The sequence below is a fragment of the Hemitrygon akajei genome, chromosome 2, assembly GCF_048418815.1.
Source record: "Hemitrygon akajei chromosome 2, sHemAka1.3, whole genome shotgun sequence".
NCBI lineage: Eukaryota > Metazoa > Chordata > Chondrichthyes > Myliobatiformes > Dasyatidae > Hemitrygon > Hemitrygon akajei.
The window spans coordinates 111,309,021-111,323,226 of NC_133125.1; the positions used below are offsets into that span (position 1 = coordinate 111,309,021).

At 41.2% G+C, this 14,206-nt stretch overlaps 1 protein-coding gene across 5 annotated transcripts in view; it reads right to left on the reverse strand.

Annotated features, from left to right (window-relative positions):
- LOC140715301 (glypican-5-like) overlaps positions 1-14,206 on the reverse strand; it is an 864,157-nt gene that overhangs the window by 307,124 nt on the left and 542,827 nt on the right. Inside the window, exon 8 of one of the 5 annotated variants that reach the window (XM_073027319.1) lies at positions 8,813-8,921. The exons of the other annotated variants lie outside the window; for them this stretch is intronic. Within the exon in view, the coding sequence (XP_072883420.1) occupies positions 8,902-8,921 (20 nt within the window). The 3' untranslated portion in view covers positions 8,813-8,901. Of the gene's footprint in view, positions 1-8,812; positions 8,922-14,206 lie in introns of those variants that run through there. 5 annotated transcript variants of the gene reach the window in all.

Consider the following 14,206-nt stretch of genomic DNA (forward strand, 5'->3'; position numbering starts at 1 on the left):
GAGCACTCCCTCTCTCTCTCTCGATGGAGGGCGAGAGCCTGTGAGTCCCTGAGCTGGGGGGCTTGGAGGAGCAACGCGGAAGTTTGTAACATCGAAATAGTGAGCTGTTGGTCTCCTGCTCTCGTGGTTGCAGGACAGGAACCTTTCTCTCTGTGACACCTAACAGAGCCTGTCTATGACACCGAAATGCTGAGTTATGGATTGTGGCTGTTGATGGACTCCAGATCAAAGTGTCTTTGGGGGCTTTTGCTATTGTGGTTTTTTAAATTTATGAGAATGGACGAGAGCCCGCAGTAACATGAATAGCTGAGGAAAGATGAGACTACATTATTTTGGGAAGGATGAGGGGAGATCTGATAGAAATATAAAAATTAATTCATAAATTCATTAAGGGGCTAGGCAGTGTAGATATTGTGAGATTGCAATCACTGGTGTAGAGGTTGCGGAATCCAGATCACTGGTACCAAATAAAGGGAAGATAATTAAAAGTGACATAGGGAAAATCTTTTTAGCAGAGTATGTGATCAGAATCAGGTTTAACATCATCGGGATTTGTTGTTTTATGGCAGCAGTACATTATAATCCATAATAATAACAAAACTATAAATTTATATATACTTATATGCTTCAGAATCAGAATCAGGTTTATTATTGTGCTTATTATTCATGTGTAATGAAATTTGTTAATTTAGCAGCAGCAGTACAATGCAATAGCTGATAATATAGAAAGAAAAAAATAAGTAAATCAGTTACAGTAAGTGTATGTGTGTGTGTATATATATATATGTACATACACACACACACTGAACCCATGAACAATGCACCCATGACTACCTCACTTTTTTTCTCTCTTTTTCATTACATATTTGTATTATATATATATGTACACACACACACATATACACACACACACACACACACATATATATATATATACACACACACATATATATAAATGTATAATTTATATAAATTTAACAATTCACAAACAGCTTCTTCCCCTCTGTCATATGATTCCTAAATGGACATTTAAAACAATGAACACTATCTCACTCTTTTAATATACATTATTTTTGTTTTAAAGGTGAGGTAGTGATCATGGGCTCATTGTTCATTCAGAAATTTGATGGTGGAGGGTATGAAGCTGTGTAACTTTGAGTGTGTGCCTTCAGGCTCCTGTACCTCCTTCTTGATTATAGCAAGGGAACAGGGCATGTCCTGGATGATGGGGATCCTCAATGACAGAGAATGCCTTTTTAAGACATCAGATTTTGAAGGTGTCCTCAGTGCTGGGAAGGCTCGTGACCATGATGGAGCTGGCTGAGTTTACAACTTTCTGCAGCTTTTTCCAATCCTATGCAGCGCCCCACCCCACCCCATACCATGGACCAGTTAAAATGCTCTCCACGGAACATCTGTAGAGATTTGTGGAGTCTTTGATGACATACCAAGTCTCACCAAACACAGAACCTGAACTTCCCTTTCCTGAATCATTTCCTAGGTCTAACTGATGTAGAGTGCAAGGCTGTTGCGACATCACTCAATGAGCTGACCTGTTTCACTTTCGTACGCCTCCTTGTCACCATCTGAAATTCTGCCAGTAATAGGTGGAGTTTGAACTATGCAGTCATGGGTGTAGAGAGGGTAGAACAGTGGGATAAGCACACATCCTTGAGGCATAACACTGGCATACCTCAAGGTACACCAGTGCTGATTGTCAGTCAGGAAAGGTCATTTGCGATCAGCACTGACTGTGGTCTCCTGATGAGTAAGTCAAGAATAGAGTTGCAGAGGGAGGTACAGAGGCTCAGGTTTTGGAGCTTGTTGATTAGAACTGAGGGTATAATTGTGTTGAATGCTGAGCTGTAAACAATAAACACCAGCCATTGCTATTGTCCAGGTGAGACTAAGCTGAGTGCAGAGCCAATGAGATAGCACTCTTGTGAATTGATTTAAGCCATGACTTAACTCTCAAATTGCTTCATCACAGTAGATGTGAGTGCAACTAGAAGATAGTCATTGAGGCAGCTCACCTTGCTCTTCTTGGGCACTGGTATGATTATTACCTTTTCAAAGCAGATGGGAACCTGACTGCAACAGAGAGATTGAAGACGTCCTTGAACACTCCCGCTAGTTGTTTGGCACAGGTTATCAGGTACATCATCAGGGCTTGATGTCTCGCAAGGGTTCCTCCTCTTGAAAGATGTTCTGCCGTTGGCATCTGAGATACAGCTCATCTGCGAGTGAAGCCTCACAACCAGTCAAGATGCTAGGTTTCACCTGGTGGAATGTAATGGCCTGCAAACCCTGCCTGAGCAGACATGTGTCTGATTCTTTCTCTATCTTCAATCGTAATTGGTTTTTCACTCTGGTCTTCTTGTGTAGTTCTGGGTCCCCAGTCTTGAATGTCACAGATCGAGCCGTCAACAGAATACGAATCTCCTGGTTCATCCACCAGTTTTGGTTTGGGTATATTCTCGAAGGCACACACTCATCCACACAGGTCCTGATGAAGTCTGTGGTGTATTCATTCAGATACAAAGATGAATTTCTGAATATTGTTCATTCCACCAGCTAAAATTAGACCTGTAAGTGCTCAGCCACCACCCTTGACCAATCCTCTTGGTCCTCAGCATTGGGGCTGTGGTCTTTAGTCTCTGCCTGTATGTATGCCAGGAGTACATGTACAGCCAGGTGATTGGAATTTCCAAAAAGTTGTTTTTGAGATGGCATAGTAAGTGTTCTTGATGGTGGTATAACAGTGGTCAAAGTGTGTTGGCTCCTCTGGTTCCACAGGTAATATGTTGATGGTAATTCAGAAACTTCTTCAAGCTAGTCAAGTTGAAATCCCCTGCAGTGATAGGGAAGGTATCTGGGTGTGCTGTTTTGTGACTGCTGATCACAATGTTCAACTCCTCCAGCGCCTGTCTGACTTTGGCCTGGGGTGTAATATACACTGCTATCAAAATGATAGAAGAAACTCCCTTGGCAGATAAAATGCACAATATTTGACCACTAGATGTTCAAGGTCAAGTGTGTAGGATTGAGGCAGAACCACCATATCTGTGCACCATGAGTTCATGATAAAGCATACTCCATCTTGTCTACCTTTAAAAGCCTGAGCTGTCCTGTTCTTGAGGAGAATGGTGAAATTATTGAGCCTCAGTGCTGAATCTGAAATGGTGGCGGTTAGCCACGTTTCCATGAAGCAAAAGTACGTAGCAGTCCCTGATGTTCCTCTGGTACTGTAAACTTGCTCTGAGATCTTCAATTTTATTTTCCAGAGACTATACGTTTGCTGGCAGGATCGTTGGGAGTGGAGGTCTGAAGCCTCTATGCTTGAATTGTACATGTAGACCAGTGTGCCTTCCCTGCTTCCATTTTCTTAAAGAGGAACTGCGCTGACTCTGCCATCCGGGGTCTGCTGATTTTGAGTATCAACAGATTTTTTTTTAAACGTTTTAAAACTATGTTGCTTACTGAAGAACTATGGCTGTTATTGTGAATGTCAAGTGTAGTAGTCCTACACAGGGATATTTGATGATTTCTTTTAGAGTTGCAAGCAAAGCAGTTTGCCACTTATCGGTGTCATCTTAGGCTAATCATAGGCTTAGGATTGGAATATAGAATGCATTGCCTGTGGAAGCGGTAGCAGCATATTCCATTGTGGCTTTCATGAGGGAAGTCTATCGAAATACTATATGGCCAGGAAAAAATGTGCATAGCCACAGAGAAAGGCTGAGGGGTGGAACTGGTGAGTCATTTTCATAGAACGTAGGGATGTACATGATAGGCTGTAGGTCTTTTTCTATGCGGTAGCCACTCTGCAATTCTATTCATTTAGTGTTTATGTCATAATATTACTGCAGAATAGCCCCTGAATCCGGCTTCTTTATACATACACCACAGTTATGATATTTTTTAGAATAGTTACTTTATTGATTGTGACTTTGTGGAAATTAATTTGATAAAATTGTGATTATTCACAAAGTAAGCAACTGCCTCCCAAGAAAACCTAATATTAGAAAGAAGGTTTTGTTTTGAGTTACTTTCCATACTCTTGGTAGTAATTCTGGTGGTTGTTTAAATGTGTTCCACTTGTAAAGGCAGGCCATTAACGCTATACTCTCTTTTTTCCACTGTAAATTATTTTCCCTCTTTTCTTGGTTCCAACAAAAGCTCATTATAATGCTTTGAAGTTTATTTCATACCACTACTACCTTAAAGCAACAGTTTTTGTAAATAACATGACCATATAATGTTCCTCCAAAGCATGGAAATAAACATCAATAAAGTTCTTATTTAATGAAATAAGATTTCCTTCTTCTTAATCAAGTCTGCTTTTGTGTAAAGTTGCCTGCTTTTTGAATGGACTAGAGCTCAAAACGAAAACTGGAATATCCACTGATAGACTGAAACTACTAATGAATAACCGTTATTTTCCAATTAGTTCTAATGGCATGCATGTGTGTATGATTATTTTCTATTTTGTTACATTGTTTGTACTTCCTCATAATTAAAAAAAGATCTGGGAATTGAATCTGTTTTGTATGCTCCAGATATCCTTTTTATGTCGTAATGAATTTCACAAAATCAAAATTATATGAAGACTTTAATCTCAGTTTAACTTTTATCGTAGTATATCTGTTCTGTTATCTGATTTAGTATTTTTTTTAGTGGTTTGCTGTACATTAAATATTTGATTCACTCAAGAGGTAATAAAATATAACATTATTTCCTTTTAAAAATAAATAGTCAGCATCTTTTCAAAATAATCACTTAATACTAAACTGCTTAATTCAAATGAATTGATACTCAGTTGCTTTAGCATAAAATTTCCTCTTCATTAAGTTATACATTCAAATTACCAAACCTTCCTATTTTAACAATATTATGAGAATATATTGTAGTAAGAAATAAGATTAATATTCCTTGGGTAGCGTGTCACTATTCTTTCTAGGATTTATTTTTACCCGAATTAATGGAAAAAATTATGTGCAACCTCTCCCACCAAACTGGATAGAAATGTTTTGCAGGCCCTCATAAATGTCATCAGAGGTAGTGTTCATGAGTTTAGCTTAATTGTAGAATGTGAAATAAAAAGGATAAATGTCTTTTCCTAAATTCTAAAATTGCATCCCTGCCACCAAATCAGAGTCCACATGTTGATTAATGTTATCATCTACCTCTTCTGCCTGGATTTCACAGGATTAATTAGCTGCACAGTACGGGGTCCATTGTGAATGACGTCTTAAAGACGCAAATCAAATATCAGTTAGAACTGACAGCCGCTGTAGAATTGAAGGAGCTAAATTTAGCTGTCAAAGCTTTCATATTGTTAGCTGATGAAATTTAATGGAAATGACTGCTTTGAGGTTATTATCTAATTGAATTATATGGAATGAAAAAATAAACACTGGAGATAATTGGTAGTCAATCTGAAATTACTTATTTATTATGACACAGTAGAAGGCCATTTGGCTCACTCGGTTGATATCAGCCCCCAACAGAGCTATCGCATCAAATATAAAAAGAACATTTTGACCAGAAATGTCAACTCTATTTTCATTCCTCAGATGCTGCCTGCCTGCTAATTGTTTCCATTTATTTTGTTTATTTCTTTTTAAGTTTAGGAGTCATAATCAATGTCTCTCACCTTAACTCTCTCAGTATCTGTATAATAGAAGGGTAACCATAAATGTTAATACTCAAGATTTTGTCTTCTCCCTTGGTAAGGAAGAAGTGAAAGGTAGCTGTCAGGACTGCTCTTCTTTCAACAACTTTTCTACTTCCACAAGAAGGATATTTCTAACTTAAGGCCTCTATTTGTTATTTTTAGACATTAGCCACAAGCCAAGGCCATTGGTGATGTCATAACTCCCTTAGGTTACAACATAGCACCTTTGACTTTCCGCATCAGTCATAACCTCCTTAGGAGGTTTCAAGTGTAGGGAGATAATTGTCCATAACAATTACCTTAAGCTGAAAACACAAGGCTTAAATTGCCTTCAAAAGCAAGTATGACCAATGACAACCATTGAGTAACAAGAACAGAGGTGAGTGAATTTGCTTGGCTATTGATCAAGAAATTCCAGATAGCTTTGTGTGAATGAGTCTGACACTTTCTTCTTAACAATATTCATTTAATAACTTAATTCCAACAAATATTTACAGAAATATCCTTGTATTTCACTATAAATATGGACAATTTGCTGAGTTTTTACAAGTCTATTGTGTATTTTCTCTAACTCATTTTTTTGTGATGCAGCAGTTGCTGACAAGGCCAGCATTTACTTATCCATTTCTAACTTCCCTTGAGAGATTAATGGTGAATCAAATTCTTTTGCTATTACCAACAGTACTTCCAGAGTTTAGATCCAGTGAAAATGGAAGTCAGGATGACATGTCACTTCAAGTGGATCCGCAGGTGATTTACACTTGCTGTCTTTGTCTCTTTGTGATAGAGTTTAGGGGTTTGAAAGGCACTGCTCAAGAAGCCTAGGTGAAGAACAGCACACACTTCAGCCACTGCGTGAAGGTGGAATGAAAAATTTTCAGAAGTGAATATAATGAATCTGTAAAACCACAAGACTGATTCTGATGTGACTGGTAATAATCTGAATTCCTGACGCTTCCTGAGTTTGGTTTCAGGAGACAGCATACTGGGTGGTAATACAGAACTCCTCAAATAAAAACAATATTATAAGATTGATAGGTCTGAATCTGAATCAGAACCAGGTTTAATATCACTGGCATATGTTGTGAGATTTGATGTTTTACGGTAGCAGTACATTGCAATACATAATAATAAACTATAAATTACATGTAATACCCTGGTTTAAGACCATGCATTAGTTTAGTAATTCAGTTATGCTGTTGGGTATTTTATTTTCTGCAGAATTTCTCAAAGTGCATTGTGTTCCTTTAATTACATTATACACACAAGGGTATTTCATTTTTTTGCTGTTTGAAATAATAAGTGAAATAATAAGGGTGAGGGGGGGGAGAAAGAATGAGAGGGGGTGAGGTGGGAGAGGGGCAGGGGAGGGGGAGATGGGGAGGGGAGAGGGAGATAGGGAGACTGGAAGATAACAAACATGGCAGAAAAACATGAACTCATTTGAAGGATAGATACTGCTGTCAGAAAATCTTTATGCAAACAATGGTCTCAAGTACAGATAACTTTTCATTAGGTACAGTGGCATGCAAAAGTTTGGACACCCCTTATCAAAATTTCTGTTACTGTGTATAGTTAAGTGAGTAGAAGATGAACTGATCTCCAAAAGTCATAAAGTTAAAGATGAAACATTCTTTTCAACATTTTAAGCAAGATTAGTGTATTATTTTTGTTTGGTACAATTTTGAGTGAAAAAAGAGGAAAGCAGCACCAAGCAAAATTTTGGGCACCCGAAGAGATTTGAGCTCTCAGATAACTTTTACCAAGGTCTCAGACCTTAATTAGCTTGTTAGGACTATGGCTTCTTCACAGTCATCGTTAGGAAAGGCCAGGTGATGCAAATTTCAAAGCTTTATAAATACCCTGACTCCTCAAACCTTGTCCCAACAATCAGCAGCCTTAGGCTTCTCTAAGCAGCTGCCTAGCACTCTGAAAATTAAAATAAATGATGCCCACAAAGCAGGAGAAGACTATAAGAAGATAGCAAGGTGCTTTCAGGTAGCCGTTTCCTCAGTTCGTAATGTAATTAAGAAATGGCAGTTAACAGGAACGGTGGAGGTCAAATTGAGGTCTGGAAGACAAAGAAAACTTTCTGAGAGAACTGCTCATAGGATTGCTAGAAAGGCAAATCAAAACCCCTGTTTGACTGCAGAAGACATTCAGGAAGATTTAGCAGAGTCTGGAGTGGTGGTGCACTGTTCTACTGTGCAGCGACACCTGCACAAATATGACCTTCATGGAAGAGTCATCAGAAGAAAACCTTTCCTGCGTCTTCACCACAAAATTCAGTGTATGAAATTTGCAAAAACATCTAAACGAGCCTGATGCATTTTGGAAACAAGTCCTGTGGACTGATGAAGTTAAAATAGAACTCTTTGGCCATAATGAGTAAAGGTATGTTTGGAGAAAAAAGGGTGCAGAATTTCATGAAAAGAACACCTCTCCAACTGTTAAGCACAGGGGTGGATCGATCATGCTTTGGGCTTGTGTTGCAGCCAGTGGCACGGGGAACATTTCACTGGTAGAGGGAAGAATGAATTCAATTAAATACCAGCAAACTCTGGTAGCAAACATCACATCGTCTGTAAAAAAGCTGAGGATGAAAAGAGGATGGCTTCTACAACAGGATAATGATCCTAAACACACCTCAAAATCCATAATGGACTACCTCAAGAGGTGCAAGCTGAAGGTTTTGCCATGGCCCTCACAGATCCCCGACCTAAACATCATCGAAAATCTGTGAATAGACCTCAAAAGAGCAGTGCATGCAAGACAACCCAAGAATCTCACAGAAGTAGAAGCCTTTTGCAAGAAAGAATGGGTGAAAATCCCCCAAACAAGAATTGAAAGACTCTTAGCTGGCTACAGGAAGCGTATACAGGTTGTGATACTCGCTAAAGGGGATGTTACTAAGTACTGACCATGCAGGGTGCCCAAACTTTTGCTTCGGGCCCTTTTCCTTTTTTATTTTGAAACTGTAAGAGATGGAAATAAAAAAGTAATCTTGCTTAAAGTATTAAAGAAATGCACCATCTTTAACTTTATGCCTTTTGGAAATCAGGAAATCTTTTATTCGCCTAGCTATTCATAGTAACAGAAATTTTGACCAGGGGTGCCCAAACTTTTGCATGCCACTATAGTTACCACATAACCTTGGAGAAAGTTCGACACTTTGTCCTTGGTCTCGTATGGATGTTTACTTATCCCTCACGTGGACCGTGTTTTCAGGCAGAATCGTTTGGCACTGTGAGTAAACAAAGTGAAGAAATCCAATTGATTATGCAACAATGAGCTCCAGTGATTCTGTGCATTCTATCGGCTAATGGGCCCTGTTCTTTATTTTGTTTGTTATAGTTTAAAATAATTTATCAGTACAATTTTCATCTAAGTTTATACTGGTGTGAGCTAAGTTATTGCTTCCCGGCAAATGGTAAATTTGGATGAGCATGTCAGAGTTCATTCAATTTCCCTTAAGGGAACATCAAAACTGTTAGGTTTTGGATTTACCCTACATGTGTTTATTTATTGGGAAATGGGCTTTTCATCATTTCTCCCATGCATTGAGTTTGATTGCTGTTAGTTTCTGTTCACCGTCATAGCTAACTCATTATCAGCTTACAGTGAAAGGGTTACATATAAAGAGGGGGAAAAGAAATAGCAAAGTAGTGACCATGAGTTCACTTTCCATTTTTCCATGATCCATTCAGATGAAGAAGCTGCTCTTGAAACATTGAGTGTGTGTCTTCAGGCTCCTGTCCTTCCTCCCTGATGGTTGCAATGAAAAGAGGGCACGTCCTGGACGATGGGGCACCTTAATGATGGATTCCATTTTTTTGACATGTCCTCAATGCATTGGGGGATACTGACCACGATGGAGCTGACTGAGTTTACAACTTTCTGCAGCTTTTTCCGATCATACGCACAGGCCCCTCCATACCAGATGGTGATGCAACCAGTTGGAATGGTCCCCGTAGTGTTGGTTGTCTGTCGATTTCAGCAATGACAATAGATTTTTAATTTTACTTTGAACTTTGGAAAGCCTTTACAGTGGAAAAGCTGTTGCACTGTAGCAGTTCCTTTCTCTCAACCTCAGAAGCCCTATTCCAGTGGTATGAGTGATCATCACAACTGAAGAGCTCCTTGCTTGCAGCGGATGACCCACCTGGCCATTAGAACCAACCGGTGATCATAATAGGTATCGTCTCCACAGTGTTACTGGAGGCATGCCAAGTGTCCTCAAACTCTGAATGAAATATAGCCACTGCCTTCTTTGGATGTACATCAATATGTTGGTCCCAGGATGGATCTTCAGAGATGCTGGCACCCAGGAATTTGAAATTGTCTACCCTTTCAACTTCTGATCACTCAATGACTCCTGCGTCATTGGCCTGGACCTGCTATCCCGCTGGGGGGCCCGTGTGGACTGCGCATGCTGCATGGACGCTTCTATTGGCCTGGCTGCAGGCAAGACATGGAGCTGTTGGTGCACTTCTGCGGTGCTTGCATGTCCCAGAAGGGGCTGGGCCACCATTCTAGGGTGCCAATACCACACCCGAAGAAGAGACTATTCCCCAAACTTGGAAGCCACTGGAAGAGGCCGGGAGAGGTGCACGACCACATTTGATGTGGTGTACCGGGTGCGGCTGCCTGAGCGGCGGAAGGCAGTCGTGCTGCACCAGGACTGGCTGGCATTGTATCGGCCCTTGGCCGCCACCGACCAAGTGAGCCTTAAGGAAGGAAGTGACAGTCAGGGTTCCCTGCCTCTTGCCTCACCAAACAGTGCTTCCCTTGGGCGGGGGGTTCTTCAGACACCCCCCAGTGCCTCCAGTGGTGGGGTCAACCACCGTTCCAGGGACGTGGTCGACAGCTCGCCCCACCTTTCCAAGCAACCAGCGCTACTTACTGACCTTGTTTAAAAATGCGCTCATGGAATTATGGTGAGATGTTCAAGTCCATTTAGCTCGGGTTATACAGTTGTTCGCTTGTGCGTTTCTGGGTCACCCTGACTGTAATTGGGTTGTGTAATAATCACCTCTCCCGTCTGTATGTGACTGAGTTGGTTCTCACTGAGGGATGGCACTCTGTATGTTATTGTGCTTGCCGCAATAAAATCAGCAGTCGAGATAAACAACCTCTCCTCGTCTGTCATCATCGACCAAATGCTTGCCACTATTATATATATATATATATATATATATATATATATATATATATATATATAATATGATATACTATAATGTATTGCAATGTACTGCTGCCAGAATACAAATTTCATGACATATGTCGGTGATATTAAACCCGATTCTGATTTATTGAATCACAATAATATTTAGTTTGTTCTTTGTGGCAAAATATATTTTCCTGCACTCTTTTTAATATTGCTTTAAATATTTCTGTTATTTTACCCCTTGATATCCATGCGGTATCCATTGCTCTCTGCATAGTGCTGATAAGGATGGATTTCGACTTAATGATAGTGAAGGACCTGTAAAATATTTCCAACTCAGGATGTGTGGGTGATCCTATAATATGAAGCTCTTGTCTGCGGTAGATGTGACACATTTAGCTGAGTGTATATCCTCACTGCAGACGCAGGTGAGGTGGGGGGGTGTGAGGTTAGTGGATTCCATTATTGCAGGTGGGCCACCTTGTCCAACCTGGTCTTGAGCCCAGTGAATACGTGGGCCAATCATAACGCAGATGCTCTGATTAAAGTCTGAAAAATGGACTCAGCGAAAAACTGAGCTGAACTCACACATGGGAGATGGACAGAAATAATCAGTTCTGATTGAGTCAGGAAAAGTCGGAGATTGCATGTTGAGTTTCAAAGTCTCCCTGACCTTCGCCTGGTCAGGGAGAGCGAGGAGGTGATAGAAAGGAGTTATAGGTGGTCGCACCACGGGAGATAGATAAGAGGGTCACAGTTGCAAGGGGGAAGGGTTAGAGTCAGGTACTAGAGAGTACTCATATGGCTGTACGCCTGTTAGAGTGCTGTTGGTGTGGGGCGTGGGGGGGGGGGGGGGGACAGCCTACCTGGGGGAAGCAACAGTGGCCGTGCCTCTGGCACAGAATCCAGCCCTGTGGCTCAGAAGGGTAGGGAAAGGAAGAGGAAGGCAGTTGTGATAGGGGACTCTATAGTTAGGGGGTCTGACAGGCGATTCTGTGGACACAGGAAAGAAACTCGGATGGTAGTTTGCCTCCCAGATGCCAGGGGTCTGGGATGTTTCAGATCGTGTCCAAGATATCCTGCAGTGGGAGGGAGAACAGCCAGAGGTCGTGGTACATATTGGTACCAATAACATGGGTAGGAAAAGGGAGCAGGTCCTGAAAAAAGACTACAGGGAATTAGGAAGGAATTTGAGAAGCAGAACCGCAAAGGTAGTAATCTCAGGACAGTGAGAATAGGAATAGGATGAGGTGGAGGATAAATGCGTGGCTGAGGGATTGGAGCAGCGGGCAGGGATTCAGATTTCTGGATCATTGGGACCTCTTTTGGGGCAGGTGTGACCTGTACAAAAAGGACGGGTTGCACTTGAATCCCAGGGGAACCAATATCCTGACGGGGAGGTTTGCTAAGGCTACTGGGGAGAGTTTAAACTAGAATTGTTGGGGGGTGGGAACCGAACTGAAGAGACTGGGAAAGAGGAGGTTGGCTCACAAATAGAGAAAGCTTGTAGATAGTGCTAGAGGGATGATAGGCAGATGATAGCGAAGAGACGCGCCCAGACTGAAGTTTTGAGATGTGTCTATTTTAATACAAGGAGTGTTATGAACAAAGCGGATGAGCTTAGAGCGTGGATCAGTACTCGGAGCTATCATGTGGTGGCAATGACAGAGAGTTGGATGGATCAGGGACAGGATTGGTAACTTCAAGTGCCGGGTTTTAGATGTTTCAGAAAAGACGGGGAGGGAGACAAAAGAGGTGGGGGCGTGGCAGTGTTGATCAGAGACAGTGTCACGGCTGCAGAAAAGGTGGACGCCATGAAGGGATTGTCTCTGGAGTCTCGGTGGCTGGAGGTTAGGAACAGGAAGCGGTCAATAACTTTACTGGGTGTTTTTTATAGGCCGCCCAATACTAACAGGGACACCGAGGAACAGATAGGGAAACAGATCCTGGAAAGGTGTAATAATAGAGTTGGTGTGACGGGAGATTTTAATTTCCCAAATATTGATTGGCATCTCCCTAGAGCAAGAGGTTTAGATGGGGTGGAGTTTGTTATGTGTGTTCAAGAAGGTTTCATGACACAATATGTAGATACGCCTACAAGAGGGAAGACAGTACTTGTTTGGTATTGGGAAATGAACCTTGGCAGGTGTCAGATCTCTCAGTGGGAGAGCATTTTGGAGATAGTGATCATAATTCTATCTCCTTTACAATAGCATTGGAGAGAGATAGGAACAGACAAGTTAGAAAAGCATTTAATTGGAGTAAGAGAAATTATGAGGCTATCAGGCAGGAAACTGGAAGCTAAAATTGGAAAGATGTTCTCAGGGAAAAGTACGGAAGAAATGTGGCAAATGTTCAGTGGATATTTGTGTCGAGTTCTGCGTAGGTACGTACAATAAGACAGGGAAGTTATGGTAGGGTACAGGAATCGTGGTGTACAAAGGCTGTAATAAATCTAGTCAAGAAGAAAACAAAAGCTTACAAAAGGTTCAGAGAACTAGGCAACGTTAGAAATCTAGAAGATTATAAGGCTACTAGGAAGGAGTTTAAGAAGGAAATTAGGAGAGCCAGAAGCAGCCATGAGAAGGCCTTGGTGGGCAGAATTAAGGAAAACCCCAAGGCATTCTACAAGTATGTGAAGAGCAAGAGGATAAGACGTGAAAGAATAGGACCTATCAAGTGTGACAGTGGGAAAGTGTGTATGGAACCAGAGGAACTGGCAGAGATACTTAATGAATACTTTACTTCAGTATTCACTATGGAAAAGGGTTTTGGCGATTGTAGTGATGACTTGCAGCAGACTGAAAAGCTTGAACACGTAGATATTAAGAAAGAGGATGTACTGGAGCTTTTGTAAAGCATCAAGTTGGATAAGTTGCTGGGACTGGATGAGATGTACCCCAGGCTATAGTGGGAGGTGAGGGAGGAGACTACTGAGCCTCTGATGATGATCTTTGCATCATCAATGTGGATGGGAGAGGTTCCAGAGGACTCGAGGGTTGCGGATGTTGTTCCTTTATTCAAGAAAGGGAGTCGAGATAACCCAGGAAATTATAGACCAGTGAGTCTTACCTGAGTTTTGGTAAGTTGATGGAGAAGATCCTGAGAGGCAAGATTTATGAATATTTGGAGAGGTATAATTAGAAATAGTCAGCATGGCTTTGTCAAGGGCAGTTCGTGCCTTACGAGTCTGATTGAATTTTTTGAGGATGTGACTAAACACATTGATGAATGTAGAGCAGTAGATGTAGTGAATATGGATTTCAGCAAGGCATTTGACAAGGTACACCATGCAAGGCTTATTGAGAAAGAAAGGAGGGATTGGATCCAAAGGGACATTGTGTAATCCAGAACTGGCTTGC